This window comes from Microchirus variegatus, assembly GCF_963457635.1.
Source record: "Microchirus variegatus genome assembly, chromosome: 2".
Taxonomy (NCBI): Eukaryota; Metazoa; Chordata; class Actinopteri; order Pleuronectiformes; family Soleidae; genus Microchirus; species Microchirus variegatus.
The window spans coordinates 5678488-5705474 of NC_139803.1; the positions used below are offsets into that span (position 1 = coordinate 5678488).

At 42.7% G+C, this 26987-nt stretch overlaps 1 protein-coding gene across 1 annotated transcript in view; it reads left to right on the forward strand.

Moving 5' to 3' along the window:
* Window positions 1–2221: 2221 nt before the first annotated feature.
* mtus2a (microtubule associated tumor suppressor candidate 2a) overlaps window positions 2222–26987 on the forward strand; it is a gene marked incomplete at both ends in the record, with an annotated part of 33860 nt that continues 9094 nt past the window's right edge. Inside the window, 14 exons of the mRNA XM_083910448.1 lie at window positions 2222–4192; window positions 5058–5316; window positions 7389–7649; window positions 17356–17463; window positions 19957–20055; window positions 23480–23670; window positions 23742–23867; window positions 24423–24489; window positions 24580–24794; window positions 24867–24972; window positions 25069–25142; window positions 25238–25336; window positions 26642–26761; window positions 26871–26971. Of these exons, the coding sequence (XP_083766574.1) occupies window positions 2222–4192; window positions 5058–5316; window positions 7389–7649; window positions 17356–17463; window positions 19957–20055; window positions 23480–23670; window positions 23742–23867; window positions 24423–24489; window positions 24580–24794; window positions 24867–24972; window positions 25069–25142; window positions 25238–25336; window positions 26642–26761; window positions 26871–26971 (3797 nt within the window). The remainder of the gene's footprint in view (window positions 4193–5057; window positions 5317–7388; window positions 7650–17355; window positions 17464–19956; window positions 20056–23479; window positions 23671–23741; window positions 23868–24422; window positions 24490–24579; window positions 24795–24866; window positions 24973–25068; window positions 25143–25237; window positions 25337–26641; window positions 26762–26870; window positions 26972–26987) is intronic.

Below are 26987 nucleotides of genomic sequence, written 5' to 3' on the forward strand. Positions count from 1 at the left end.
TTTTGGGGGTGACCTTCAAGACGGTGTCGCTCTGCAGAGAAAATTGGGGTAAAAGTAGTTTTCCAGACGCAGTGAAGCAGCATCAGATCAGAGCCACAGGCAGTGGAAGCATCGTGTGAGCACTGATGTCAGTGGTCAGTGATATCAGTGATGTAAATGATGTCAGTGATATCACTGATATCAGTGATGTCAGTGATATCAGTGATGTCAGTGATATCAGTGATATCAGTGATGTCAGTGATGTCAGTGATGTAAGTGATGTCAGTGATCAGTGGTGTCAGTGATATCAGTGATGTCAGTGATGTCAGTGATATCAGTGATGTCAGTGATGTCAGTGATATCAGTGATGTCAGTGATATCAGTGATGTCACTGATATCAGTGATATCAGTGATGTCAGCGATATCAGTGATGTCACTGATATCAGTGATGTCAGTGATGTAAGTGATGTCACTGATATCAGTGATGTCAGTGATATCAGTGATGTCAGTGATGTAAGTGATGTCAATGATCAGTGGTGTCAGTGATATCAGTGATGTCAGTGATGTCAGTGATATCAGTGATGTCAGTGATGTCAGTGATATCAGTGATGTAAGTGATGTCAGTGATATCAGTGATGTCACTGATATCAGTGATATCAGTGATGTCAGCGATATCAGTGATGTCACTGATATCAGTGATGTCAGTGATGTAAGTGATGTCAATGATCAGTGGTGTCAGTGATATCAGTGATGTCAGTGATGTCAGTGATGTGAGTGATGTCAGTGATGTCAGTGATGTCACTGATGGTGATGTCAGTGATGTCAGTGATGTCAGTGATATCAGTGATGTCAGTGATGTCAGTGATATCAGTGATGTCAGTGATGTCAGTGATGTCACTGATGGTGATGTCAGTGATGTCAGTGATGTCAGTGATATCAGTGATGTCAGTGATGTCAGTGATGTCACTGATGGTGATGTCAGTGATGTCAGTGATGTCAGTGATGTCACTGATGGTGATGTCAGTGATGTCAGTGATGTCAGTGATATCAGTGATGTCAGTGATGTCAGTGATATCAGTGATGTCAGTGATGCCACTGATGTCACTGATGTCACAGTGCCAGAGGACACACAGAGCAGGCACCTGCTAATGAGATCACACTCCCCCGCTGCTGCACATGGAATTACAGGCTGGGAAATTTAGATTTGAACTGTGGAGACGAAGCAAATATTCAGCGTGACTAAAGAAAAGACTGCATAATAAGACAGCTCAGTCTGTACAGCATTTACTGCCCTAGATACAGCATTTACCAAAGGAAATATGATAGAATATGGTTGACACACTTTGATTAAAGCGCCCTGCAGCCGCCTCACACTGATATGCTGCGACAGAACCTCTCACCCCCTCGCTGCCATCTGCTCACCTCGTCCACATTAGCACCATATACAGTCTGGACCAGAGCCACTGACTCCAAAGGCACAAGAATTTCAGCTCCGTTTTTTTCGGTGTGTTGCTTTTTAAATGGAGCGTGGGGTAAACGGCACTGGCTTAATCAGCCGTGCGGCGTGTTAAAGAAGACGTGTTAGTGTGGATTCGTGCCTCTGGTACCTGCTGCTGTTTCTGCACCACACCTGAGACATGGCTGAAAAAGCATGGTTGTTCTTCACTCGTTTACAAAACACTTCACGCTCTTTCTTCGCTCTCGTCTCCGAGTCTTCCTCTTCAGCCATTCCTGTGGTGAATCTGTCACTTATATCCTAACAGCATGTAGCTCTTCTCAAACCACAGTGAACAACCTGGTCACTGAAGACATCTGTATTAATGTAATGTGATATATGCAAATCAAAATGCATTTAATGTACATCTATAACTGTCAGTGCCTTGTGTATTTTTGTCTCCTGGGCTGATGTTGACTCACAGAAGCTTCTGTGACTGTGGTACAGCTCATTTCCGATATTGCTGCTCTGAAAACCGTGTAAATACAAGTGGTTTCATGGAGAGAGAACAAAAATGACTTTCTCTTGCTCACAGTTTCTTCTTCTTCTTGTTTCAGCGTGAACAGATCGCCGTCTCCCCGAAGACTCATCAAACGCGGCTTCGTCGACAAAATGCTAAATGCAAACTCGGCGGGGAGCCCAGCTGAAAATATTTCATGAGATGACATTTCGTCGTCGAACATGCAACTGAAAGCACTTCCTCACGCAGATTTATAACTCGACTGTTTGTAAGAGCACAGGCCAAACATGAGCAACCTCACGACTTTCAAGGGCCTGAGGGTCAGCGTCGACAAAATAGGAAACAAAACTCAGAACCAGTTCCCTCAGTCTGGGGATGACAACAACGCCAATCAGTTAACGTCTATCAGCGATCGAGGAGGACGACGACGAGCGACAGAGGACACGGGATACGGCACATATTCCATCCCTCCTTTAGTCTCCCAGAGCGACTCCCCTGACAAGCTGGTGATCTGGGGCTCTGAGGCTGAGCTCAGAGACTTTGAGCTGGTGGACTGTCAGGAGGTAGACGCCTTTTTGGGAAACCAGGACGAAGACAACGAGGAAAACAGTCTGAGAGACGGAAGAGAGGAAGAGGGTCCCATGTCCATATCCTCCAGCTCGACTGCCAGCTCAGCGTCCGTCGACAGGAGGCGAAACGACAACGACGGAACACATCGAGGTAAAGATGTCCAGAGAAGGATCGGCTGTCACAGCAGCGAAGAGCTGGACACGTGTGTGACAGCGGAGAAGACGGAAACCAGGGAAAGGCGGCACGGAGGGCTAAAGGAATCCAAGTCGGAGACGAATGTGTTTGCCTCCAGTTTGTCGGCCGCTGCCCTCAGCGGGAGTTTGTCGAGTGCTCTGGATGTTAGCGGCAAAGCACCTAAAACTCACCCGTATCCAAATGCAAACAACTCTACCTCAGCCCAGACCAGTAGACGGCCGCTCCCTGTCGATGCCAACCAGAACTCGGCGTCACTGCATCCTCAGGAGAAACTCGATCCTTTTCAGGATCAGAGACAGAAGGAGGGAAGCCATCATAAAAACGGACTGTCCTCTGACGTGGGCCTGGGCCAACGGAGAAGGACTGGGTTCGACGAGAGGGTTCTGCCGCCGCGACGGCAGCAGCTCGTCAGACCCCTGTGTCAGACTGAGATGGGACGAGCGAGGGGTTCTGCGGACGCTCATCAGGACGAGTCGGGTCAACGCAATCCTCCGAACACTCTGGAGTCGTACAGCAACGGGTTAAACAGGAAGTTCATGAAATCGGCTTTACGCGAACCCTCGGATTTCTCTTATCTGTACAGCACACCTGCAGCCGCTCAGCCCAGACAGCCCAGCCACAGCCAGACCGCCAAGAGGGAGGTTCCTCCTCTGGAAAAACAGCCGGCGTCAGCACCGGGGCTTACTTCTAATCCCTCCAACCTTTCTCCGACAGAGAAGAGGCCCCAGATTCACTTCACATACAGAAGGAATTGCTCCAGTCCCAACAGGACCGGGGTTGAATCCAGGTCGTCGACGCCTCCTCACTCCCCTCTGAAGACGCCGCAGGGTTCGCCGCGCAGGCAACCGTCCATGTTCCTCGTCTCCAGGAACGTCCCCGGAGTGGTTCGACACCTCCCGTCAGGATGCAACCCTGCTGCGTCAGCGTCAGCTCAGGGCTACGGCAACAGTTGCCTGAGAGCACCAGTCAAAACCAATATAAGCACAAGCGGAATCTCCAAAGCGCCTCTTAACAACCAGCAGATCTCCTTCTACTCCTACTCTCAACACAGCTCCAGCCCCAAAGAGAGCTCCCCGTCACCAAAACTTAAACCTAAAGGAGTTCGTCCCAAAATCATCACCTATGTCCGAAAGAATCCTCAGTTCAAACCCCAGGTGGCTGACGGACCATACCAAGTGTCCTCTCTGCCCTCTAGACTCTCAGCGTACACTCACGGACAAACCCCGCCTCCCTACAAAGGAAACCCTAAAGACCCGGAGAGCAGAGGAGTCGCCGTCCTCGCCGCGTCCAATCTGCTCTACGACAAGTATCGCCAAGACGCGCAGGTGCCGTCGAGCGTCTTCGCGTCTTCAGCTGCACTGAGCCGGAGCATCAGGGCCCCGGGTCACACACACACTGTCCCCCCCGCACACGCACACGCCACGCCGCACGTGCACGCCCACAGCCACACGGCTCCGCCCAAACTGGAGAACTTCTATGGGGCAGTGGCGGAGGTGAGTTTATGGTGTTAGCTGATCTCTGTCTGAATTGGGTCATATTCTGTTGTAGTTTGGTGCAGTCACAGACGATGTTTTATTCAAAGATGTAGAGTAAATTCCCACTGACAGAGGAAAGAGACTGCAGCGGAATTTAATCCCTGCTTCATCAGTTAGCAGCAGTCAGATTACAGCACAGTATATGGTGTATCATATCATATCTGCCTCCATCTTGTCCTCTCTCTCTCTTCTGTCTTCTTCCATGAACCTTCTCTGTGGTCTCCTTCTTTTCCTCCTGCCCGGCAGCTCCATCTTCAACATCCTTTGTCCACTATAATCAAAAATGACCAAAACCACACCATCCTTTTCCTGGTCTCTCCCAAAGAAATTCTCAGCATCTTCAGCTCTGTGACCTCCGCCTCCTTGCAGACCTTTTTGCAATCCTACTGTCACACATGCATCTCCACCCACTTCCTCTTCCTGTCCGTTGCATCTATCCCACAGCAAACTACCGTATATATAATTAATCACAGATATCCGCACTCTCACACAGAGCTGCATATTATTGCTTTAAAGTCATCCCTTATTGATTCTCCATCAAACGGCTTTGGTAAGCATTCGTATTCACGCGGCATTAAGCACCAGCGCGTCTATAAATAAATAGTTAATGCACTTGTGCTGAAGAACAAAGTGGACTTTTGACAGCTAATCTTGATTTATGCTAGTGATGCTTAACACTTTATCATTTGGTCATATCTTGGTCTGATCATTTAGATTTTTAAATCAATTTTAAAGTCAAAATACATTCAAAGTTTTGTGATTAGCTTTGTTTTCTCAGTGTCATTTTATCGTACGTTAATTTAGCTCAATCTTTGCCCTAAAGGTGGAACGATCTGCCGGTTTCAAAGCGGCGTGTGCGGACGACTCTCTGCAGCCCCCGGCGTCCGCTCAGGTCGGAGGGAGCAGCAGCCTCCTGCGCTCTGGCAGAGGTCTACGTCTGGGCCTCGGCGCCGTCAACAGGACGTCCGCGGCCACGGCCAAGGGCAGAGGACCGGCTCAAGGTCAGAGGTCAGTGCTGGTCTTCAGCCAGCCGGTCCAACCTGTCAGCCCAGCGAGCGGCCAGAAAAGCCAAGACAACGCAGGTAAATAACATCTTTGTTAGACTCTGAGTTTCTCTTTTGAGTTTTATTCCAGCAACCCAAAGTTTGGCCCACTTTAGCTTCCTTATCTCGGGCTCCTCTGCAGCATTAAATACAAAATACTAAGGGAAGAGAAAACTGCAGAAGCCTCCTCACACTTCTAATTCAGATTTTTCAGATAACGCCTCTGCAACGTGAGTGCACTGCAGCTCGATTGTCACCGGAATATGAAACCGTGCACTCTGCTGCTGGAGGGAAAGCTATATGACGTTTATCATTCCCGTGCATATTTGATCTGCACGCGTTAATCGATCACCACAGCGTTAGGGATCTGTCAGGTGTCCTTATCATAATCCCTATTAATGCACATATGCGGCGTCTCAGTGGAGCTCGGCCCTTTGGGAACGACCGGCTTTGAAGTGCGAAGCAATTAACAGCCAAGTGACGTCAGGACCAGCGCTCTTATTCTCACTCTGCAGGGAGAAACAACCCTTCAGATACATCATATAAATACATGTATGTGGCTCTGGTTTTCGTACATGAAAGTGTGGGATACTACAACAGGACATTTTCTGAATCCCCGCGCTCTGCTCCAGCGGAGCTGCAGAGATTGCGGCGCGCTCGACTATCACATTTAATAATAATGCAATTTAACGCTGTGTGGAGGGGGGAATCTGTGCAAGGTGTTACCTGAAAAATAGAAAAATCAGTTGCTTGTTATAGTACATGCATTATACAACTCCAAGTTTGCACACTACCAGTTTTTTTTCCCTGTTCCTTTATTTCCGGAAAAGATAATAAATGAAAATCTATGAGGATTAAAAAGTAGGGCTGCAATTAAAACAAGCTGCACAACTCTGATTTTGCAGCTTCTCAAATGTGAAGGTTTTCTGGGGGTTTTTGACAAAGAAATCATTGTTTAAACTGAAAAATGTAGGTTTGTGGACAAAAACAAGATCAAGAATTACACGATTATGAAAAGAATGGTTAGTTGCAGCTCTAACACGATGATTTTGAGTAAAATTGGCATAAAAATGTGGGCGCATAGACTCAGTGCGGAGCATTAGTAGTCGTCGACTATCACCCCTCTAGTTTAGTCCCATTTTTATAGCTTTCCAGAGCCACTGTGTGTATATATATATATATATGTAAGTAAGAAAGACAGAAAGAGTGAAGGTTATCTTAAATGTTTTATCTCTTTCCCTTTGTCATGAATAATGTGTATTTTCATTTAGCTGCAGCTTCCGTCCTCGCTGTGCGTCTTAAAGTGGATATTTGTCCAGCTTACTTCTCTGAGTGTAAATGCAGCGAGCTGTGCTGGCTGCTGGGAATGAGGGCATTTATCTTTAATGATCCTGACCTTCTCACTCAAGAGGGATAACCTGTATTCTCTCTCTCTCCACCAACTGTTTCTGATGCAGTGGTTTTCCTATCATGTGCAGCAGAGCAGAGAGAGGAGAGAGAGCTGCTCACCTTATCTCTGCAGCCAGCCAGCGGGGGGATAATGGTCTTCTGTCTGGATCTGGTCCCTTTAGTGGGCTTGAAATGGGACGATTTCTTCCCGTCGCTCAGTAACAAAAACACGGCGCTGTGGAGCAATGATTGCTTTTTTTATATCCCTCGCTTTTCTTTCTCTGATTCCCCGTCTTTTTAATCCATCATTTGACCTCTGTGTCGTCTGCACCTATAGGAGCATAAGCCGTGTAATACGAGCCATTACCAAAGTTAACCACAAAGTAAACACAATCAACTCAGAAACGTGACCGTAAAGATTTGTCATCAGTCGATCATCCTGAGTTATTATGGCTGATGTCATAAGTGTGTCGGCAGTGAGAGAAACTGCTGTTGGCCAAAAGCCCAGTCTGCAAACTTGGCCAAAGCCAAGAGCTTTGTGCTCGCTGTAGAAGTCAGAAACAGACAAACTTCCTGTTTCCCACTGCGAGTGTCGTCAGTACAGACTGATGAGTGATTCACAGGGGACTCAGTCTCAGAAAGAGCTGAAACGCAGCCAAGTTACTACTGTAATTTGACAGTGTAAATGCTGCATTATTTGTCATTGTGTGTTTCCCTAACAGATGACCAGGTATTCTCCCAGCATGCTCCTGTTCCGTCTGCAGCTGCAGCAGCTCAGCCTCAGGCCGTGGCCGTGGCCGTGGCTGCAGCTTCCAGGTCTCTGGTTCCCAAAGTCAGCCAGTCAGGACTGCGTCCCCCAGGCTTCAGCTCCAGCCGTCTCCCCCCGGGACGCCTGGCAGCTTTTGGCTACGTCAGGAGCTCCAGCGTCTCCTCGGCCCACTCTGCTGACAGCGCGCAGAGCGATCCCTGCAGGACGCCTCAATGTGAGTCCAATCAACACAACATTTACTACTTTATATCACGACATCATCACCATACTGTTGTTGTTATGTTTCCCCCCTTCATGAATAGCATTTGCATAAACAGGTCCCTCCCACATTCATTATGGAGCCGTTTGGCTTGTTATCCTGAGCTCCACCTCACTTTAGAATGTCTCTTCCAGTTTCCACGTTATTAAAATGTAGAATAGAGCTGCAAGTGATGGATTGAAGGTTAGTTATTCTTTGGTTAACCCACATTTTTTAGGATTGTGAAGTCAGACGTGTCTTCCTGTGACGACACTCTGACCAATCAGTGGCCATGTACTAAAAAAAAAGTACTATGCTAGTGGAAACGCAACTTTGCCGTGCCATGCTGTGCCGTGCCGTGCCGAGGCAAGGCAAGTGGAGCCGGTGGAAATACGGCATGATTTTTGGGTCAGACGTGTCGTCCTGTGACGACACTCTGACCAATCAGTGGCCATGTACTAAAAAAAAGTACTATGCTAGTGGAAACGCAACTTTGCTGTGCCGTGCTGTGACATGCTGTGCCGTGCCGTGCCTAGGCAAGGCAAGTAGAGCCGGTGGAAATACGCCATATTTCTTAAATGAATGTTCATAAAAACATCATCGTTCAGACTTGAGGACAGAGCAGTGGGACATCCTGACTAATGAACTGCGCTGTGTCTTCAGCGAATAACTGTATTATATCAAATAATATATATACAGTGTAAAGCAGCTGGGCTAGTTTACTACAGTACACACACTTCATGAGCCACGCATGCAGTGTTTTCTTTTCACAGCTTATGTTTTCCAGTGCATCCAGAAACTCCAGCAGAACACATCACGCTGTCACTTTGCAGACTCCTCACTAATTTACTGGGCTGATAACTGGCTCCTGTAGCTCCTGTAGCTCCTGTAGCTCCTGTAGCTCCTGTAGCGTCTGTAGCTCCTGTAGCTCCTGTGCTGCAGACACACAGGAATCATCCAAATTTGCAGGCTGAACTGTCACAGTAGTTTTTCATTATCGCTCTCGTGAACTTGCAGTTGTGGTTTGGAGGCTTCCTCTCCTCTCAGGCTCGTTGGAGAGTTCTTGGAGTGTGTGTGCATGTGTGTGTGTGTGTGTGTGTGTGTGTGTGGAGCACAGGGGAGTGTGTTTCCTGAATGTGACCTACATAGCAAGCGCTCGCTCTTCTTCTCCCAGTTACAGATGACGTAAAAAAGCATCTGCACTCTCGCGCAACTCACGTCAGCCGCGCTGTTATGTCATCGTCCCGTTTTGCCTCTGTTCCCTCCTTTTGTACCCACACTTTCTTTTTTTTTTTTAATTCTCTCCAATTGGTTGAAAATGAGCACAAACTGTGGAGAAAATGTGTGGGAGGTTCCTGTTCGGTTACTGAGGCAGGAGGGAGAAAAAAAAGAGAGGAATCCCCTCAAGGTCTCCACAGAAGAACCTGTTCATTAAAACACCATCGCGATACAGTGAGTTCACAAAAAGCTCCTCGTATTTATTTCATAATATAATTAATATATAATATAGCTTAATTAGTTCCATTGCATGAGTGTGCATTTATACGTCCATGAGTTTGTCTTTACATAACTTTAAAAAGTCAGCATTTCATTTGTCCATAAACATAATAATTGCAGTGTTAGTGTGCAGCACATGCTTCAAACTCACTGACAGACACTGAAAAGATGATTCTCTTCTTCTTCTCAACTTAAACGTCTTCCTCCTTCCACCTAAAAAACAGAAATGGTGGAAGTGAAGCTGAAACCTCAGTGAGAAAGTAAACACATTAGCGATGAGTGCGTTCAATGCACTGTCTGACACTTGCAGCAATAGATTTTAATTCTAGGTTGATTTTATTGGTGCAGCATCCCTGTAGTTCTTTTTCAAAGCATCAATATCATTAACGCTAAGAACACACAGTATTTCGACTGATTTTTTTCCATTACTGTTTAAAAATACACTTTATGTGCAATATAGATTATCTTATATCCTTTTTTCAGAACAACTATAGGCAAAAATAATCATTTTCATTAACTACATAAACTACGGAGCCCCCGAAGTGACATGAGAAAAAAAAAAAGACGAAAAATTTGAAAACTCGAGTTTCAAAGTTGAGATCTTGAGATTCCAAAAAAATATGAAAAAAAAATGTTTTTACATTTTTTTTCATCATCCTTTGAAAAAAAATCATAATTTTTTGGAAACTCAAGATCTAGACTTTGAAACTCGAGATTTAAAAAAAAAAAAAAAAATGTTCGTCTTATTTTTTTTTTTTCTCATGTCGCTTCGGGGGCTCCGTACATAAACACACCTGAGCAAAAAGTACTAAAAAAACAGTTTAGAATCAGATTGAATTTGTGAAATTTGAAAAATAGGTCACAGTTCAAAGTTGACTTGGCCTCGTTTTAATGAACAAAAAGGAAAGAAAAAGCGGTCTAATTGTGTGACTTCTGCACAATTATCCCTACTTTATATCAACGATTAAATAATTTTTAAAGCCTGAATATGTGACCTATAAACACACACATCCCAGGATGTCCATATAAGGAGTTGTGTATTATTACCACCGCAAATTACCAAACACAGAGAGGTATCCGCTGCAAGGGTGTTGACTTCAATCCCAGAGCTAAATACAGACACTATATCTCATGCTTATGAACATAAACATCGTCTAATGAAGCGTCTGCACGTTATTAATTTGTAAATTTATGTCAGTAATCCATGGACCTGTAGTTCAAAGCTCCCTTGGTAGACATGACCACTTTATGGATATTATGCCTGTGACACACGTGCATGTAAGAATAAAACCTAACACCTTCCAGCAGAGTGTAGGATGAGAGGTGATGCCTGCATATGAGGAGCCGTGTAGGCCATCATTCCTTTTTTTACCTCTCACATACACAATTCTACCTCTCACATACACAATTTTACCTCTCACATACACAATTCTACCTCTCACGTACACAATTTTACCTCTCACATACACAATTTTACCTCTCACATTCACAATTTTACCTCTCACATACACAATTTTACCTCACACATTCACAATTTTACCTCTCACATTGTATGTTTTTACCTCACACATTAAATGTTTTTACCTCTCACATCAAATGTTTTTACCTCACACATTAAATGTTTTTACCTCACACATTAAATGTTTTTACCTCTCACATCAAATGTTTTTACCTCACACATTAAATGTTTTTACCTCACACATTAAATGTTTTTACCTCTCACATCAAATGTTTTTACCTCACACATTAAATGTTTTTACCTCACACAATACATGTTTTTACCTCACACATTAAATGTTTTTACCTCTCACATTAAATGTTTTTACCTCACACATTGAATGTTTTTACCTCTCACATCAAATGTTTTTACCTCACACATTAAATGTTTTTACCTCACACATTAAATGTTTTTACCTCTCACATCAAATGTTTTTACCTCACACATTAAATGTTTTTACCTCACACAATACATGTTTTTACCTCACACATTAAATGTTTTTACCTCACACAATACATGTTTTTACCTCACACATTTAATGTTTTTACCTCTCACATCAAATGTTTTTACCTCACACATTAAATGTTTTTACCTCACACATTAAATGTTTTTACCTCTCACATCAAATGTTTTTACCTCACACATTAAATGTTTTTACCTCACACAATACATGTTTTTACCTCACACATTAAATGTTTTTACCTCACACAATACATGTTTTTACCTCACACATTAAATGTTTTTACCTCTCACATTAAATGTTTTTACCTCACACATTGAATGTTTTTACCTCTCACATCAAATGTTTTTACCTCACACATTAAATGTTTTTACCTCACACATTAAATGTTTTTACCTCTCACATCAAATGTTTTTACCTCACACATTAAATGTTTTTACCTCACACAATACATGTTTTTACCTCACACATTAAATGTTTTTACCTCACACAATACATGTTTTTACCTCACACATTTAATGTTTTTACCTCTCACATCAAATGTTTTTACCTCACACATTAAATGTTTTTACCTCACACATTAAATGTTTTTACCTCTCACATCAAATGTTTTTACCTCACACATTAAATGTTTTTACCTCACACAATACATGTTTTTACCTCACACATTAAATGTTTTTACCTCACACAATACATGTTTTTACCTCACACATTTAATGTTTTTACCTCTCACATCAAATGTTTTTACCTCACACATTAAATGTTTTTACCTCACACATTAAATGTTTTTACCTCACACATTAAATGTTTTTACCTCTCACATTAAATGTTTTTACCTCACACATTAAATGTTTTTACCTCACACATTAACTGTGAGAGGTAAAACAGTTGTATGTGAAAGGTAAAAGAGAGTATGTGAGAGGTAAAACAATTGTATGTCAGAGGTAAAATTGTGAATGTGTGAGTTAAATTGTGTATGTGAGAGGTAAAATTGTGTATGTGAGAGGTAAAAAAAGGAATTATGGACTACATGGCCCCTCATCCCTGCAGCAGACTCTTCCTCTCCCTGCTGCTGAAGCTGCTGCTGCTGCTCAAAGTGAGACTAAAATGTAATCACGGATGATCGACATGAGAGGGGAGAGATTACGGTCGTTTGATGTGAGCGTCTGTTTGTGTGTGACACAGTGAGAGAGGGAAAACATTCACTTCCTCCTTTTACACTCTGTAGCCTTTGAGACTCCTGAACTTCACCCACTCAGATTAAACCAGGAGAAGAAGACGCCACTTGAACTTTAACCACAGTGGGTTATATTTTGCTCTATCTAAAACTTAGATATTCAAAGTTGTCGCATCTACCCTGGAGCCTGGATTCACTTGGTTATAATTGCGTTAGGGAGGCTGGAAAAATAAGGGTGATATATTTCGCTCCACAGATAATCCCTGATTTGAATTTCAGCGTTTTTGAAAAATAGCCCGAGGCGTGGCTGTGAAATATTAAAATGCAAATTCAGTTTCTCAGTCTAGATTTTGTCATGTGCATCGAGCACAGTGTGTGTGATAAAATACTCTTTCTACTGGTCAGCCCATGCAGTCTATGAATTAATATTTATTATGAATTAATCCTTATTTTATTTAAGCAAGAGAATCCCATTGAGATTAAGAATCTCTTTTTCAAGAAAACACTCGACAGATACACGTTTACACGAGAATCCAGATTAAATTTACAAGCAATTTCCAAATAAAAGAGTCCTTTAATTTCCCACTTGGGTCAAATCGCTCTGATTTATAGTGGGAAATGAAATTATTTTATTGGTTATACCTCTGAGCAAGGTTCAACTCAATTTCTCATTGCTCCTTATTGATTTGGTTAATTGGATAATCTAAACTGACCCCAGCCATGAGGGTTCTAGTTTGTCTCAAGTCTGGATAAATCTGTGTTAAAAACCTCTGACGAATTAAATCTGCAGACGAGTGAAAAAAGCAGGTGTTGACCTTTCTTCAGAAGACCTAAAACCTTCAGACTCACAGCTGAAACAGATGTTTAGTGGTGTGTTTCATAATCAGTCTGTGACCATGCACATACCATAATTCACATAATCCTGAGTGACTGCACAAACACATACACTGATATCATTTACAGCAACACAGGTAAAGTGATAGTAATGACAGATAATGACCGTCGTCATCAGCAGCAGTGTGTGTGTGTGTGTGTGTGTGTGTGTGTTCTTGTACTTGCGGCATACTGAGGACCAGTGAGCGTTTTTAACCAACAAAGTGAGGTCATTTTTACGGAGTGAGGACATTTTGGCCGGTCCTCACTTTGTTTTCATTGAAATCACTTCCTTAGGTTGCTATAACATGCTATACTCAATTTGTCAAAAAAAAAAAAAAAAAAAATGTGGACGACATAGTATAGTATGACGTTTTTGTCCAATTTGGACCAAAAATTTTGGGTCAAATTATTTTTTCAAATTTTGGACGACACGGTATTGTATGACTTTTTTGTCAAATTTTGAACCAATTTTTTTTTCAAATTTTTTTTCAAATTTTTTTTCAAATTTTGGACGACATAGAAAAGTATGAAGTTTTTGTCAAATTTTGGACCAAAAATTTGGGGTAAAAATGTTTTTTCAAATTTTGAACGACATGGTATAGTATGACGTTTTTGTCAAATTTTGGACTTTTTTTTTTTTCAAATTTTGGACCAATTTTTTTTTCAAATTTTGGACGACATAGAAAAGCATAAAGTTTTTTTCAAAATTTTGGACCAAAAATTTGGGGTAAAAAAGTTTTTCCAAATTTTGGACGACATAGTATAGTGTGAAGTTTTTGTCAAATTTTGGACCAAACATTTTTGGTCAAATTGTTTTGTTTTTTTGGTCAACATAGTATAGTATGACGTTTTTGTCCAATTTTGGACCAAACATTTGCGTGCGTGCGTGTAGTCCTGTAGTATTAAGAACACACAGATGTGAACTCACACAAATCCGTGACCTCCTTCTCTAACAGAGAAGACCTCAGACTCAGGCTCAGTGGCTTGTTTTTCTGTCATTGATTCTCCAGTAAAACACACTCACAGAGCTTTGGACGACTCAGACGTCGAGGAGAAATCATTCAGGGATTGAGCGATGGATGGAGGGAGGATTTCAGTAAAGTGGGTTTAGAGGAACCAGCCTCTATCAACCTGCTCTGATCAAATAACTGTGCATGCAAATGTGGAGGAGAGGCAAGAGGAGGGATCGACTTTACTCGAGGCATCAGTGAATTTTCAGAATATTAATGATTTGGTTCACTTTCCCAGATTTTGGCCTGGCCATCTGGCAGCTCGGGACTTTTTTTATTCATTCATTCATTCACTCACTCATTCATTAATTTATGTCATTTATGGGGGAAAAAATGTCATGTAGTGTTTGTTTTTCAGGGAATCAGAGAGATATTGAGCTGATGTTCAGATAGAGTGGAGACAGGTCGTATGTCGTCAGTGTTTAATCCAATATGCATGATATTATTATATCAAGGCGGCTTAGTCTGTCAACTAAAGTACTACTTTAAAAAATCCCTGCTTTGAGACAGTGATCATTGATTATTGTTGAAGTAGTTCCATGCAAAACTTTGTTTTGGTTGAGTTTTTTATGACCTACATTTCGTGTAGTTTGCACATTGACTTATTATTAAAACATGCATAGAGAGACAGACTGTAATTTATTAAATAGTGAGTCAGATCGTGTGTTTTATTAATGTGTTGTATTTTTGCCATAGAAAAACACATACATGTCTCTGCAACAAACACACACACACATTCAATATTTACACACTCTCACACTGAGCAGCTCAGGGTGACTTTGAGCCTGTTTGCATGAATCTATTAAAATGTGTTTGATTGACATCTGCGGGGGGTTAAAGGTCAAGCTCCGTGTGACATTGATTAACCATTAACTCAATCCACCCTTTAGTCTTTGACATCCCCCATGTGTGTGTGTGTGTGTGTGTGCATGTGTGAGTGAGAGCGATGCATAGGCGATGTCTTGTTAATTCCTCTGTGACTGACAGACAGACTTTATGAGATATTTGAAAGGAGGCTGATGAAGCCGAGCTCACAGACTCCTGCCGGCTGCAAAACTCAAAACAAACACACACACACACACACACACACAGCGTTATCGCCTCCATCCGTCTTCTCTGTTATTAATGAAATAAAGAAACACACAGAGAGCTGAGCTGGCAGCTGAGGGGAGAGGAGGAGGAGGAGGAGGAGGAGCTGAAGGCAGACGCAGGGATAAAAAGTTCAATTCAACGAGGGGGAAAATGAGCCGAGAGGAGAGAGAAGGAATGGAGAGTGTGTGCCATATAATGTATGCACCCCCCCCCCCCAAAGATGCAGCGGATCTCAGATCTGCTCTGTAACAGATGGTTTCACGTGCACACACAGTAGAGCAGGAAACGAGCCCGGGCCAATTAGACATGGCTGCCATTCTGTGGCTGAGGAAACGAACACGGCAGCAGAGCTGTGACACTGATGATGATGATTATCATTAACCGAGCACGTCTTCTTCTACTTTACCTCCTTTAAATGTCCTACTTCGCTCAAACAAACATCTTTAATGTCCATTTAACGGATTAATAACAAGGGGACGTCACCTTTTGTTTGTTAGTTTGATGCCAAATTCGGAAAAAATGTCCAAACACGACACCCTTTTATGAGCATCTTATTTGGTAATTCCGCATGCATCTGCTCGCTGCCAACAAGTGCGTCTGCTTTTTAGATGAATATACGTTCACACGTTATGTGTAAAACCTGTTAATTAAAGGGCGCCATGTGTAAGAATGTGGCCAAACACGGTTACTGCATTCAAATTCAAAACACCGAGGTCTTTTAGGTTTGGTTTTCTGACCTAACTGGCAACCCGAGACTCTACTGACTGCAATGACTGGTAGAGGGCGGTAGGTGGCGCCACATGGCACCAAAAACATAAACATGATTTGCAGTCTGCAAAATATATTTTTTAATGCAAATATTTTGTCTGTTGGTGAGTTCAGTTTGTTATATGAACATTAATCCTGAGTCTCTGTGACATATTAGGAGGATTTTATGCTTTAGATTTATTACATAATGCACCTTTAAAGACACTATTGTAACTGTACAGTTGTGTTCTTTGTTTTCTCACAGCTCATAGTTCTTGTCGTTTTGCTCTTTTGATGTTTCCATCTATACATACTGCGATCGTATATAGCAACAGATTTACAGTCGAGCCTATTTTTGTGACTGTGAGCGAGATAATTAATAAGCAGAACAGATTACAGAGATTACAGGAGTCTGTCAGAGTTAATGACACGCTTTTCTGCACCAGAGAGAGAGATGAACGATAAATGACACTGGCGTCTGTCTGTGAGAAGCTTCATTCAGTCGTACATATATATACGTTGACCTGAATTCTTCTGTTTAAAGCCTGTGGACATGATTTCTATGTTTTCCTCAGGTGTATTTTTACCCAGCAGCTCTTCACATATAGAGTCAGCAGAATTCTCCTGACATCATTTATGCTGAGCTGAAAAACCCTCTGAAAAAACCCTCTTTTCTTCCCTTTGTTATATCTTTGTTGTTTGACATTCATCTTCATAAAGACATGTTCTGGTGGATTCATCGCAGCAGCAGACACTTCTCTCTTCTGCTTCCGTCCTCATCCTCATCCACGCTCTTCACTCCTCACACTTCCTGTTCTCTTCACCCTCTGCTTTTCACCATCATCATCATCATCAGCTGGCATCAGTGATGCAGAATGAGCACATCTCTCCTCATAATGCCAGAGCAAATGTTCAATAGTCACAATGGTACAAAATAAGGCTGTATGTGTGCGTGTGTGTGTGAGTGCTTTAAAGTGTGTGTGTTTCAGATTTTACTCAGATTGTGGAGGCCTAAATCTGGGGGAAAAGCACGTCAACATAACGTAGATTATTACACTCTAAGAGCAGAGGTTCTCAAAGTTTTGATACCTGAGGGCCAATTTAGGAACCCAACATTGGACTCCTCCACCTTTAGAAAAACAACTATGTGATTATACTATATTATTATATTATATCTGTGTGTGTGTGTGTGTGTGTGTGTGTGTGTGTGTGTGTCTCAGGTGTGAGTGTGAGTGAGGAGCCTCCTCCTCCTCACAGAGTGACCACCAGCACCAGCACCAGCACCAGCACCAGCACCAGCACCAGCACCAGCCCTCCGTCAGCAGCCGTTCACCACAGAGGTCCACCGTGTCGTAACAGCAGCCTGCAGCCGCCGTCCACCCCGGCTCTGCCGCGCCGATACCTGCCTCCACAGCCCAGAAGCTCTCCTGGAGGTCAGCACAGCTTTTAACATGTCACGTGTTTTCTGTTTCAGCAGCGTTTTCTTTTAAAACATAGGCTGCAGATTTTAAAAACCCCAGTGATTTAGGCCGTTTTTTTTTTATTTGAAAAGTAAGTAAAAAAAAAAGCAGAGAACTAGTGCAGTGCAGTCAGTAACTGCAGCTCCTCACTTCCTCCTGCACTGAGCAGCAAACTGAGCTCTCTGGGGTTCTTCACAGTCATGCGAGGACATGAATACTTTAACCCACTGAGAAAATCACTGACGCCATGAACTGAACTGAGATTGTGAAAAAAAAAGAGGTGAACGAAGGTCCTTAAATGTCCTTTTTCAGCCGTCAAAACAAAGACTTTTATTTTGAAATTGTGCGCATTTTCCACTGCAGCAGCATCATGCATGATGATCAAGATATAACACGAGAAATCGCATATAATCTTTATATTTTTGCAGTGATATAAACCAGGAATAATAATAATAATAATAATGTAAAAAAAATAACTAATCATACATCCATAATAACTGTGACCCAGTTTTATATTATTGGCATTTTTGCATTTTTAAGCATTTCCAAATGTGCTACTGCAAAAACCCAAGGATGAGAAAACTCTTTCACGCTCCTGCAGCTGCACGACTGTATTCTCCAACAGCCCATAACTCATCTCATGACATCCTGTCAGCACTGAGGTGGAATCTCTCATCAGTTCCACCTTTTTTTAGCCGTTTCTGAGTCGTTTCTGTCGGTTTGTCAGAGTCACAACGTTACATTTAATAAGTCAAAAGGAGCCTGACGCTGGTGATCTGCATCCTCAGCGAGCATCTGGCATCGCTGTCAACTCACACTCTTTGTTTTGGCACCGACACCTGACACTGAGACAGACACACACACACACACACACACACACAATGAGTTTCTTCTCGAGGCCTCTGCTCCTCCTCCTCTAACTCTCCTCCTCTCATCCTCCTCTTCCTCTCCTCATCTCCTCCTCTCCTTCTCTCGTCCTCTCCTCCCCTCCTCCTCTTCCTCTCCTCCTCTCCTCCTCCTCTTCGTCTCCTCCTCTCCTCTTCCTCTCCTCCTCTCCTCCTCTTCCTCTCCTGCTCTCCTCCTCTCCTCTTCCTCTCCTCCTCTCCTCTTTCTCTCCTTATCTCCTCCTCCTCTTCATCTCCTCCTCTTCCTCTTTCTCTCCTCCTCTCCTCCTCTCCTCTTCCTCTCCTCCTCTCCTCTTACTCTCCTTATCTCCTCCTCCTCTTCATCTCCTCCTCTTCCTCTTTCTCTCCTCCTCTCCTCCTCCTCTTCCTCTCCTCCTCTCCTCCTTCTCTCCTCCTCCTCTCCTCCTTTCCTCCTCTCTTTCTCTCCTCTTCCTCCCCTCCTCCCCTCCTCTCCTCTTCCTCTCCTCCTCTCCTCCTCCTCCTCTCCTCCTCTTCCTCTACTCTTCCTCTTCTCCTCCTCTCCTCTCTTCCTCTCCCCCTCTCTTCCTCCTCACCTCCTCTCCTCCTCCTCTCCTCCTCTCATCCTCTCCTCCCTCCTTCACAGCTGATTCCCTGCTCCAAAGATCTACTCTCTTATTCACTATCATGTGTTTCTCCTCTTCCTCTCCTCCTCTTCCTCTCTTCCTCTCCTCCTCCTTTCCTCCTCTCTTTCTCTCCTCTTCCTCCCCTCCTCCCCTCCTCTCCTCTTCCTCTCCTCCTCTCCTCCTCTTCCTCTCCTCCTCTTCCTCTCCTCCTCCTCTACTCTTCCTCTTCTCCTCCTCTCCTCTCTTCCTCTCCCCCTCTCTTCCTCCTCACCTCCTCTCTTCCTCCTCTCCTCGCTGCTTCCCAGCTGATTCCCTGCTAAGCTCCAAAAATCTACTTCCTTATTCACTATCATCTGTTTTTCCTCCCCTCCTCTCCACCTCTCCTCTTCCTCCTCTCCTCCTCTCCTCTTCCTCCTCTCCTCCTCTCCGCCTCTCCTCCTCCTCTCCTCCTCCTCTTCTCCTCCTCTCCTCCTCTCCTGTCCTTCTCTTCCTCTCCTCCTTCTCTGCTTCCCAGCTGATTCCCTGCTCCAAAGATCTACTTCCTTATTCACTATCATCTGTTTCTCCTCTCCTCCTCCTCCTCTCCTCCTCTCTTCCTCTCCTCTTCTTGGCTCTTGTGAAACACAAACTCACGGTTATTTTTTGCGCTCTTTCCTTCAAACACACAAACGCCTCGCAGACTTTAACGTGACACCAGAGAAGAAGCAGGCACCCGCACACAGTGTTTTAACAGATTTAAAGGAAACAGCGTCCTGTGGGACATGGTTATGGTTCACAGCAGGAGGGAGGTGAGCTGCAGATGAAAGCTGAGGAACAACAGAGACGGAGACAGAAGAGAAGTTAGAAGAGATGAGAATCAGGAAAAGGAAACGGGGAAAAGGCAGCGAGTGAAGAGTGGACAGAGAGGGATTGTTGACATAATGTTATATAAAGCTCTGTCTGTGTGTGTCTTTGTGTGTTTCTTGTCTAACTGACAGTCGGCAGGAAGGAGTTCCAGCGGAGTTCAGAGGTCACACGTTCTCTGCCGTCCTCCCCGAAGAGGCTGGCAGTGGTTCCTCCCAAACTGCAGTCCCCAGGTCAGTCCGTGGTGTCAAAAAAAACTCAATTTACTATATCAGTGAGATGAGAGAGTCTGATCTGAGACTGCAGAGACGTAGCGGTGATGGGACAAGGACGTGTTAATGAGTCAGACATGTTTTAACACAATATTAGTGGACTAATGAACAGCTGATCGCAGCATTTACACCTGGGGAAATGATCGCTGGGGAGTGACTGAGGGGAGGAGAAAAGCAGCAGGTATTAGAATTAAATTGTGATAGAAGACGGCGGCAGAATAGTTGGACTGAACCTTTAGAAAACTAAAATGGGGTACCACTTTAGATTAGGGAACACATATTCAGCCTTAAAGGCGGCATATGTAAGATATGTGGTCAAAAACAGTTACTACATTCAAATTCAAAACATTCGTTTTTTTTGACGTAACTGGCAACCCGTGGTTGCTCGGCAGCTGAGACTCTACTGACTGCAATGATTGGTAGACGGCGGTAGGTGGCGCCACATGACGCCAAAACATGATTTCAGTCTGCAAAATATTTGTTTTAATGGAACTATTTTGTCTGTACTGTTGTTGTTGGTGAGTTCAGTTTGTTATATGAACATTATTCCTGAGTCTCTGTGACATATTAGGAGGATTTTATGATTTATTACATAATGCACCTTTAACTAGGTGTTTACACTCTTAGAAATAAGGGTTTCCATAAGGGTCCTTCTACAACAGGGGTTCTCAAAGTTTTGATACCTGAGGGCCAATTTAGGAACCGAGGGCCGCCAAAGGGGAAAAAAAGAAAAAAAACTGAAAGAAATCTTATTTGTAATAACTACGGCGTCCAAAATGTGACAAAACCGACATACAATACTACGTCGTCCAAAATGTGACTTTTTTTTTTTTTTTTTGTGAATTTTTGGTCCAAAATTTGACAAAAACGTCATACTATACTATGTCGTTTACATTTTAAATTTTTTGGGGGAAAACAGTTTTTGGTCCAAAATTTGACAAAAACGTTGTACAATACTAGGTCGTCCCAAATTTGAATTTTTTTTTCAAAAAAAAAAATTGGTCCAAAATTTGACAAAATAGTAATAGTAGTAGTACATAGTAGTAGTACATAGTAAATACAGTTGTACAGTTTACACTTATTGGTCTGTATCCAGTAATGTCCAATAAACATTTAACAAGCTTAGTCGCTCCTGGATTAAAACTATCAACTGTAATTCATTGTGGGGCTGCCAGAAATGTTTCTGCGGGCCGCACTTTGAGAACCAATGTTCTACAAGGACTGAGGTTCTACCTTTCCCAAAGAAGGGGTTTTTCAAGGGTTCTTTCAAGAACCATTTTGATCCAGGGAACCCTTCAAAACCCCTTTCCTGAATAAAGGGTTTTAAAGGGGTTCTTGGTGGAACCCTCCAAAAGGGTTCTCCGATGTGGACAAGCCGAAGAGCCTTATATGGTTCTACTTAGCACTTTTATTTCTAAGAGTTTCAGTGGCATACTGAAGCAACACACCTTATTCTACATAACCTGATATTTCCTACATGAGGTGTTAATACATGCTTAATATTCGCTGATAAAGAGCTAGTATGCTATGTCTGTTCGAGGGTCACAGTCCTTCCATTTATGACCTGTTCTTCCTCAGAAAATACCCAGCGCTGCTTGTTAAACAGCCTGGAGAGAAGCTTCACGATGCTGTGATCTGAACTGTGTTCAGTCTTATCTCCTCAGGCAGAACCTCTGTCTTCACTCACTTCACTGGACCTTTGTCACCTCCCACACAGTCATAAAACAGGAACATACAAGTCTTAAAGCAGCTCGTTTTTCTCTTGTTCTCGCTGCTTTAAGACTTTTACCTCCAAGCTGCAAAAATCACCATGGCCTAAAATCAGGTGTTCAATCACCTTCAGTCATTATTTATCTCCTCATTCTTCTGTATTCACTGACACATTTGCCCTCTTTACAGTTTAGTGCATTTATAAACACATCAATATTCTTTATTGTCTTTTTACTTAAAGGTGCATTATGTAAATATCAGGTTATGTGGAATAAGGTGTTAATATGTGCTTAATATTTACTAATAAAGGACTAGTATGCTACTGATACTCTTAGAAATAAAAGTGCTAAGTAGAACATAAGGTTCTTCGGCTTTTTTGGAGGGTTCCACCAAGAACCCTTTATTCAGGAAAGGGGTTTTAAAGGGTTCTCTGGATCAAAATGGTTCTTACTGGAAGCGTTAGTGATACCAAGAACCCTTGAAAAACCCTTTCTTCGGGAAAGGTAGAACCCCAGAAAGGTAGAGCCCCAGTCCTAGAAGGACCCTTTTGGAACCCTTATTTCTAAGAGTGTACGCACCTAGTTAAAGGTGCATTATGTAATAAATCTAAAACCGTCCTAATGTGTCACAGAGACTCAGGAATAATGTTCATATAACAAACTGAACTCACCAACAACAACAGTACAGACAAAATATTTGCATTAAAACAAATATTTTTGCAGACTGCAAATCATGTTTATGTTATTAAATCATGTTTTGGCGTCATGTGGCGCCACCTACCGCCGTCTACCAATCATTGCAGTCAGTAGAGTCTCAGCTGCCGGGCAACCACGGGTTGCCAGTTACGCCAGAAAACTAAAACCTAAAAGACTATATTCGGTATTTTGAATTTGAATGTAGTAACCGTTTTTGGCCACATTCTTACATATGGCACCTTTAAATAAAATCATCAGAGAGAGGAGGATTCTGCACAGTTTATATCACCTTCAGTCAACTCCTCCTCCTCCTCCTCCTCCTCCTCCTCGTGACCCTCACTGCTGCTCCTCTCATTTTTATTCCTGCACCTCCCTCTTCACCAATCTCTCACTCATTACTCTAACACCCAGCCTCACGTCGTCATGGAAACGGCTCTCCCCCCCGTGCTTCAGTGAGCCGGAGTGAGACGCTGGTGTGAGGCAGGTGATGGTTGAGGGTGCAGCCGTTTCTTTACTGTGTGTGTGTGTGTGTGACGAGTGAAAAGACTGTGTTTATATTTTTAAAATGAAAGGGATTTAATTGATCTAGATGATGCTGTGTGACGAGGTGACTCACACAGAGGTTCATCTGTTCCTTTAATAACAGCAACAACTAAACCCCCCGAAAGCAAAAATGGTCACATGGTCACATGGCCTCTTAAATTACACGTCATTAAGGGATTATTTACACGTGCCTAATACAAAACAATACACCCACATGTGTGTGTGTGTGTGTGTGTGTGTGTGCTGTTGTTGCAGGGTGTTTTACTGCAGCTGGGAATTAGCCCCAAGATTCAATTAAACCTGTGATCATTTATAATGTGAACAGCCATTAAGCCAAAGGTCAGAAGGTCAAATCTCCTCAGATTTACCGCTCGTCACTTTCGCGATGACACATGATGATGCCTCGTCTCTCTCTCTCTCTCTCCTCCTCCTCACAGTCCAGACCGGACAGCGTCCTGCAGCTGCAGTGCGGGGCTCCTCGGCTCCCGCGGGGTCCCCTCGCCGCGCGGCCCCCCAGAGGCCGCAGCAGGAACAGCAGGAGAGTCTGCAGAGGGAGAAAGATGAGGCTCAGCAGAAAGAGAGGGAACGGCGGGCAGAGGAGAGAGAGAAGGCCGACCAGAGGCAGGAAGTGAGTGTCTGACAGAAGCGTCATCAGCATCATCACCTGCTTTTTTAAATGACTGTTGATGCTTTTTTTAGGTGGAGAGGCTGCAGGGACGCTGTGAGCTGCAGGAGAGGCAGCTGAGAGCTCTGAGAGAAGAGCTGAGGAAGACCTCCTTAGGTCTGGAGGCCTTCATCGTCACCACTCAGCATTTCTGCCTCAAGGTAGAAGCAGCGTGTCATTTCATGACATTTGCTTCATTCTAAAGGGTCGGATGCAGAATCACATACAGTATTTAGCATCACGGTCAGTGAGTGTGAGGTTCTCCAGAGTCCTGCTGCTGCTGCTGCAGTCCCTGGTGCGGCTGTGGAGGCCTGTGTTGGAGCGCCCTCTGCTGGCGTCAGTCAAACAATAACAACACGTGCTCCTTTGTGCCCACAAACCCATAATTAGGCTATAAACAGTGGATGCACTGCTAACCACGATTCTCTCACATTGTTTTTGATGATTTATGCATTGTTTATTTTATTCTGTATTTATTATCTGTTATTGAATATTTACTGTTCGACTCCTTTAACACATTTCTCCTCCAGGGAATGGATAAAGTGTATATATATTCTATTCTACCGTATTCTATGTGCATAAAATTCGAGTGTAATTTTGGATTTAACTCATGCACGGCCCTATTTCACGGCATTTGTTTTACCCTTTTCATCGACACTCGGAAAAACCTGCACTATTAAAAATGTTAAAATGCTGTTTTATTCCTCATTTTCCAGAATAAAACGACAGAAGAAAATGAAAGGAAACTGTCTGCGGAAATCCAAAAGATCAGAGAGGAAATGGGTGAGCGAGAAACAGCGAAACCTTCAGAATATTTCATTCAGCAAAGATGTTCCAATAAATAAAGATTTTAAATATTATCATTGTCCACAGCCTGGAACTCGATGCGTTGGGAGAGTCTCCAGCGGGAAAAGGCGGCGTTGGAGGCGGCGTTTGAGCGGGAGCTGCAGGAGCTGCAGCTGCAGCAGGAGGCGGAGCTTGTGTCCGTGGAGGAGGGGCTGAGGAAGTGTCACTCGGCGGAGACGGAACACCTGAGGGCGGAGCATCTGTCGGAGATGGAGGAGCTCAGGGCTCAGCAGCAGGAGCATGTATGTGAGAGAAAAGTGCATGATGGGATGGGTTTTCTGTGGTTACTGAAGGTGTGTGTGTGTGTGTGTTAGGTGGAGGAGGTGACAGTCAACCACCAGGCTGCCATTCAGGAACTCAGAGACATGCATAACATCACCATGGCAACGCTGCACGAGGAGCATGCTCGCACCATGAGAGGTAAGGGTTTAAATCCCACGATGACACCAGCAGTGACGGAGGAAACCTGACCCGACCCGACCTGACCTGACCTGACCTCTCTGTTATTGTGTGCAGATCTGAGAAAAGCTCATGAACAACAGAAGATGCTTCTGGAGGAGGATTTTGAGAAACTCAGACTTTCTCTACAGGTCAAATAATAAAGTCTTACCTGTGTTTTAAATGTGCTCAGAATAGATATATAATATGATCTGTACTCACTGTCTCCGACTGTGTGTCTGCTCAGGATCAAGTGGACGTGCTGACAATTCAGAATCAGACTCTGAGGGACAAAGCCAAACGTTTCGAAGAGGCTTTGAGGAGGAGCACGGACGAACAGATCGTCGTGAGTTAAACAAAATTAACAATTCTATTGTAAAAAAGATTTTTAGTCCAAAATTTGACAAAAACGTCATACTATACTGTCGTCCAAATTTGACAATTAAAAAAAGAAAACATTTTTGGTCCAAAATTTGACAAAAATGTCATACTATACTATGTCGTCCAAAATTGTACAATTTCTTTGAAAAAAAAATTTTGGTCTAAAATTGAACAAAAATGTCATACTATACTATGTCGTCCAAAATTTGACAATTAAAAAAAAAAAAATTTTGGTCCAAAATTTGACAAAAATGTCACACTATACTATGTCATCCAAAAATTGACAATTTCTTTGAAAAACAATTTGGTCCAAAATTTGACAATAAAGTCACACTATACTATGTTGTCCAAAACTTAACAATTTCTTGGAAAAAAAAAATGTTTGGTCGAAAATTTGACAAAAATGTCACACTATACTATGTCATCCAAAAATTAACAATTATATTGCAAAAAAGATTTTTAGTCCAAAATTTGACAAAAACGTCATACTATACTATGTTGTCCAAAAATTGACAAAAATGTCATACAATACTATGTCGTCCAAAATTTGACAATCAAAAAAAAAAAAAATTTTGTAATGTAAATGTAAATGTACTTTATTTATACAGCCCTTTACAACAATCCTTTCGGTGATCCAAAGTGCTTTACAAGAAATAAATAAATAAAGAGGAAACACATAAAAGTAATTAAAAACAATAAAAACAATAAAATAGTGCAAAATAAAATAAGATAGAATCAGATAAAAGATAAGAAGACAAAAGATAAAAAATTGGTCCAAAATTTGACAAAAATGTCATACTATACTATGTCTTCCAAAAATTGACAATTTTTTTGAAAAACAATTTGGTCCAAAATTTGACAATTAAGTCACACTATACTATGTTGTCCAAAAATTGACAAAAATGTCATACTATACTATGTCGTCCAAAATTTTACAATTTCTTTGGAAAAAAAATGTTGGTCCAAAATTTGACAAAAATGTCATACTATACTATGTCGTCCAAAAATTAACAATTTTATTGTAAAAAAGATTTTTAGTCCAAAATTTGACAAAAATGTCATACTATACTATGTCGTCCAAAAATTAACAATTTTATTGTAAAAAAGATTTTTAGTCCAAAATTTTACAAAAATGTCATACTATACTATGTCGTCCAAAAATTGAAAAAATTTCGAAAATATTTTTTTTGGTCCAAAATGTGTGTAAACTCTTAACGCGACACGTCGCCTGAAATCACATGACTCTGTGAACGTCTCTCTGTGTCTCCAGGAGGCTTTAGCTCCGTACCAGCACATTGACAAAGATCTGAAGAGCTTGAAGGAGATTGTAGAAATGAAGAACCAGCAGATTCACCAGCAGGACAAGAAGATCTCCGACCTGGAGAAAGTGGTAGGCTCAAATGAAGGAAAACTCGCACAGTCTGGACGTCATATATACGCGATGGTCGCTGAGTCAAGTTGATGAAATATCGCCCGTGTGGTCGTGTGTTACTTTTGAGCAGGCCCAAAAGAACGTGTTCCTGGAGGAGAAGGTCCAGGTCCTGCAGCAGCAGAACGAAGATCTGAAGAGTCGTATTGAACTGAACCTCGTGCTGTCCAGGTAACGTGCATCATCG